At 48.7% G+C, this 5726-nt stretch overlaps 1 protein-coding gene across 1 annotated transcript in view; it reads right to left on the bottom strand.

Annotated features, from left to right (window-relative positions):
- FGF2 (fibroblast growth factor 2) overlaps positions 1–5726 on the bottom strand; it is a 27537-nt gene that overhangs the window by 18474 nt on the left and 3337 nt on the right. The window contains exon 3 of the mRNA XM_026042731.1: positions 5568–5724. Coding sequence (XP_025898516.1) covers positions 5568–5724 — 157 coding nt within the window. The remainder of the gene's footprint in view (positions 1–5567; positions 5725–5726) is intronic.

Here is a 5726-nt window from a genome sequence, read left to right as displayed (position 1 = left end):
AAAACAGTCCCATGGGTTTTAACTTCCATTTTTGCTCTCAAGGGCATCAAATCATACCAAAAAAACAGCTTACTAACATAGTTTGCCTTCTATAAATCATCTTTTAAACACATTTCTACCACACAACAAACTTCTTCATAGAACCATATGCACAAATCTGGAGTGTTTATTAAAGCAGCAGCAGCTACCTGATCATTTTGTTAATGAGCAGGTCAGGACTACGCAGCTTCATGTTATCAAGATAATAAATGGCTGGAGTCTTCTGCTGCACTTTACTAAAGCTCATACTTATTTGGTGTACACTTTTTTTTTCTGGTAAGGGATTACAAAAATGACTTTGCAAGAATTGTGTTTTGGAGACTATCTCCATAAATTGAGGGTAYGCTGTCAAACAGCCACATAATTGCTGTATTTGTCTTTTTCCTCCACCACTGCCTAACACCTAAAAGGAAGCTGGAGCATTTTTCCTGTAGAACTGTGTAYGTACCTATAAAACAGCCGTTACGGCAGAGCCCACGTGCACATTACGGGCTGAATCCTGCCCTCCGGCACACCTGTGGCTCGCAGTACCTGGGAGYCTCCCATACTCTCCAGGGAGCACCCAACGGCCCTGGAGCGGGAGGCGCTGTGGGCGCCTGTCCCCGCTTCCCGTCCGCCCTCCCGCAGGCTCCCTGCGCGCGGTGCCACCGCGGAGCTCACCTCAGTCAGCCCAGCCACGGCGCGTGGCCGGCCCTCCCGKCCCTCCGCCGCCTCTCCTCGCCTGCAGCGCCGCACCGCAAACGCTATGGAGGTATTTCCGTGCCGGAGCAAGCAAAGATGCCAAGGAAATATGCTCTCATCTTCCTTCCCTGCAGGATCTCTGCTACCTGCCTCTTTAAAAACAGCTACACCTGAGGTCCAGGAGTGGTTTCTGTGATCTCTGCGTATCAAAGTGTTAGTACTTGCTCTCTGCACCAAAAGTAAATGAATCTGTTCTCAGAGGGGCTTGGATACAAGTGTCATATTTGAACTCTTGGGGCAAGATTTTCAAAAAAGTCAACTCTCGCTCTCACCACTCCAGCGGTGCTTATTTCCTTCGGAATAGGACACCCCGCTACCAGTTCCAGCCACATCCACAGGACACTGAAATGGAAGAGAGCTTCCAAGCTCTACAGAACTGCTGCACCTTTTAACACTAACTGCTGGACACTGCACCCTCATACTAAGAGGCTCCTGACATYTGCACCAGCTTTCCTTTCTGAGCAACACTTAGTTTTAATTTTAGTTTTATTCTGTTGGCATACACGGGGATCAGATTTTTATCTTCTCCTTGATTAAGCTACTAGCTGCAAAAGACTGCACACACTTCAATATACTCTTTTCAAATCACTTACAACTCAAATATTTAATTGTTACATAGGATATAGGTTTAAAAATAAAAACTACTACTTATACAAGGAACTTTCCCAGGAAAAAAAAATCCTGGATCATTATTACCCTATTTTATGTCTTCTCAAGACTATTTATGGAATAGAAATCAATTACCAGGCAGAAAAGCAGTGCTTCAGACATGCTGGTAAAGCTCATGCTGCTGAATCCCTTCCAAGTGACAAACTGGAGCCTTGTCACTATATTAATGGGAAGACAAGAAGGGCTCGGGATTCCTTGAATGCCCTGTTTTATGCCTGGCATGAAATAAAACAGCTTGTGAAGTTTTATATAGATAGATAGATATAGATACATAAACACACACACGCAGACTATTCCTTAGTAGGAGGAACAAGGAAGGAAGCCAGCTGTGCTCCTGGACACTTTCAAGAACGTATGCACAGGCGTTCCCGTTCCCTTCCCTTGGCCTTCCCATCGCTGGCGCTCCAAGCTCTTGGAGCAGACACCTCTGGAGATTTTCTGAAAGTCCTGACAGAAAGACTGGATCCTTTCTACTTTTTCCACAAGATGAAACAAAAGTAGTTGGCCACCCCTTTCCCATCCCACTCACCCCCTCAAAAAAGTTATTTTTGTTCCATTTTAAATAACATAAGCCTTAAAAGCACCTTGTGCTTCTTGCCTGCCTGAAAAGTACCTATCGAAGGAAAAAACAAACCCGTGGCAAACCCTCAGGGTGGGTCCAAAGGGGGGCTCCGCTGCAGTGGCTGTACAGAGGTGGCAGAGGCAGCCACATAATGTGCATAGGCCCCCAGCTCACATGATGCCAGCCTCATGCAGCACACAGGACAGGACGTAAACTAGCGTTTCATCAAATGACCAAACTATGAATACAGTAAAGTGAACTGGCTGAGCGTAAAACGGTCAAAGCCCAAGCTCTCCCATGAAACAGAATACGTAGAAGGGGGCAAAGAAAAGGCAGGGCAAGTGAAAACATATGTTCATAGGATTAGATTTTTCTTTGAAGCATAAAGGACCATTTACCTTCTAAAATAAGAACTTCCTCTAGTAGCAAAGAAAAAAAAATGAGCTTGTCCTAACCAAATGTTATTTTTTACAATTAAATCCTAATAGCAGAGATTTCCACAAGAATCTCTATTAAACGCCCCTTAGTTAGACTTCTAACCCAAAGTCTCTACAGCCATTTTTCTCAAAAACATCTTACAAAACCTCTTATTTAATGAAAGAAAGGCATTAAGAGTTAGCTGGGATATAGTTTCTCCACGTTGAAATCTGGTTTAGGAAAGGATTTTTCCTCTCATCCGTCAAGCACCCTTTCCCGGCCATGTGCTGCACCAGCGTGACCTGCCGGGATTTCAGGGATGCTGGCAGCAGCGCTCCCCAGGTCACAGTTCACGCACCTGCACGCGCTTGCTGAGGACAGCAGCCACGCAGAACCCAAGCCAGCGCTTCAAGCGCCCGTTCCTGCCCTTCTCAGAAGGGAATTCTTCCAGGAAAGAGAAAAACAGCAACCCGAGAGCAAATAGAGGGACCTGACGCTGATCCTCGCAGCTGCTCCTCGGGCGCTGGGGCCGGGCGAGCGGCTCACTCGGGTGCTCCTGCAGCTCGCAGGCTGCAGAGACAGCCCCGGCCCCTGTCCCACGCTTCTCCACCACTCCTGAAGGAAAGGCGTTCCTGCAGGACGAGCAGAGGGAGCAAAGCTCAGGGCGACCCACGCTGCTCCCTGCCACTTGGCTTTGTGCAGCAGAAGGCAGCTGTACCCCTGCTTTGTAACCCAGAGTTTCCTCTACCTGTTCCCACCATTCCCTGTCACCATTCAAGGGGAGGAAAACAAAGGGGTTTCAGAGGGAGACTAGGAGGAAAGAGAAAAGGGGACGGATATTAGCGATCTGCAACACCAAAGGGGCAGAGCAGAGAGAAACAAAACGTACAGAGACAAAGTGGAGGGCCAGGAAGAAATGACAGAAAAGCTATAAAGAGCAGAGAAACTCAAAGGGAATGGCATGGAAAGAGCRAGGCAACACCRACACTGGTAAGATTTTCAAACATAATTCACTACCAGGGAAGCAGCTTGAAAAAAACTGCAATTTCTGGTATACATACAGGCTTAACAGGAAAATAAAACCCATGTTAGAAAGATTTAAGAATGTAAAACTAGCATTTCCCTGGCAGAATCAACTGAAGAAAAGAGGTGGTTGCAGGGAAAACTAGGGAGCCTGAAGAACAAGAACTTTCAGGGCAAAATCAAGGATAATAATCAGAGCAGCTGTAGTCAGGCTGGAAGAATATTAAGATCATCTGTGGTTCATATTTTAAGGGTAAACATACAACAGAACACACTGCTATGGGCATTTTTCACCACAAAATGCCAAGAACTGAATGACAGAAGAACCCGGTAGCAGTAACAACATCTGGAGGCATTGCTCCAGCCTGACATGACACTTACGCTGTGTCCTCTAGCATCACCTACCCAAACCACTCTCACAGCTACSTCTCAAGGTGAGGCAACACATGTTATATGTTCATGAGACTTATTTCCTGTAAGGATCCCCTCATTTCCCAGGCACAGGAGCCTCCACCAGGCTGAATGTACTGCTCTACAGTTGCTAGCACCAACTGGAAGCTGCACATTCACTGACTGGAGAGTTTTAAAATCAGACTCCTTATCTATACGGCAAATTGAAGCCTTGTTTTAGGTATCAAGGTCCAAAGAGCCCAGGTGYGATAATTTGTTATTTAAACGTTGCTTTGGCATTACCTATATTATTTTGTTACTAATCACACATCACCAACCACATTGTTTCCCTTTAAAGCAGCAGCAGAAAAATGCAAGAAGGTAGGGCAGGTCTAAAAGCCTGCCAGCTTGCTCAGCCTAATAAAGGATGCTAACATTAGCTAGATATCTTTTCCAACTCGTAACCACTGCCCRTCAGACATGTAACATTTCTAACAGARAGTGACAAAGTAAAACGGCCTCAGRCTGAGCCATAACCTGAGCCAGGGCTGGAATTTGGGAACAGTGTCTTGCAATCTTTCTTCTGAATTCTAAGAGAACATTTTAGCATTTATGCCCCAACTGCAAAGCACTCTTAGAGGGCTCATATTTTCTGCCACCTTTTTGCCCATCCTCACCTGCTTCTCCTCTGCTTGGTCTCTGTGATCTCAGTCTCCTCTCATCCTCCACTCCCCCTCTCCTCTGCCACTCGGGGGCCAGGATCGGATAGGAACCTGTGACTTTTTCCCTGCTCTTTGCATTCAGAGCCTGCAGCCAGATCACTGCCCTGTCACGGTGCACAGACATGGTGAACATGTTACAACAAGCTTTCTCACACCAGCAGAGATGATTGCAAAGGATAGGCAGGTACCTGGGAGCAACTCATAGCTCTTCTGAAGTAAATACTTCATGGGCATTAGGAAACCCAAAGCTGCATCAGCAATGACTCCATACGGAATCCTGCCAAACTGTCCCATAGTCTGCAGAAGGGCATTTTGTTCCTGGACAACGCACTGACTGCTGCCTTTGTACCTGCAACCCCGTGGGTGTCCCCCAGCCTCGCAGCAGACACTAGGCACCACTCCACGCAGAAGCCATCGAGGGTCCTGGATGCTCCATATGTTTTGTTTTATTGATGCTGAAGCAATGAAGAAAACTGACTGTCCTGCTGTAAGCYGGAGAGGTTGCCATACTATAGGCAGTGCTTTGCTATAAGCTCTGCCTATGCTCCTCTCTAGGGATACTTCTGCACTCTTTATTCATAAGCAGAGTTAATCTATCCGGAGGGAAAAAAAAAAAAAAGTCTTTTGACTTTTATATATTCAGCATACTTATTACAGCAGTATAAAGGCTCAAAGTGCCACTCCACSTGTTGTGGATGACAGCAAACAACCTCGCACACCCCTAGGCGCGTGTTTGCAGAGGCCCGGAGCACTGGGGCCGAGCGAGCGGCACGCTGCTAACACGGCGCCCGGGCACCCTGGGGTTGCGTAGCCTCGGGCAGCAGCTTGGGCGGGAGGTGCGCGCGGCTCCCGCGGCCTCTCGCCGCCCCTCGGGCCCCGCACGCCGCCGGGTTAAGCCGCGAGCAGCCGCCGCCGGGGCTCGGCGCGGAGAAGGGCTGCGGGCAGGGCGCGTGGCGGGGAGCCGGGCGCCGCGGCGCCGGGCAGGTGCACGCGGGGACACTCACTGTGCGGGTCGCTCTTCTCGCGGACGCCGTCCACGCGCCCGTCGGGGTTGATGCGCAGGAAGAAGCCGCCGTTCTTGCAGTAGAGCCGCTTGGGGTCCTTGAAGTGTCCGGGCGGGAAGGCGCCGCTGCCGCCGTCGTCGGGCAGCGCGGGCAGCGTGG

This window comes from Nothoprocta perdicaria, unplaced genomic scaffold, assembly GCF_003342845.1.
Source record: "Nothoprocta perdicaria isolate Ctin4 unplaced genomic scaffold, notPer1 scaffold_312, whole genome shotgun sequence".
In the NCBI taxonomy this organism is placed as follows: Eukaryota; Metazoa; Chordata; class Aves; order Tinamiformes; family Tinamidae; genus Nothoprocta; species Nothoprocta perdicaria.
Note: the sequence above shows the minus strand (reverse complement) of the source record. Positions and strands in the feature narration are given on the sequence as shown.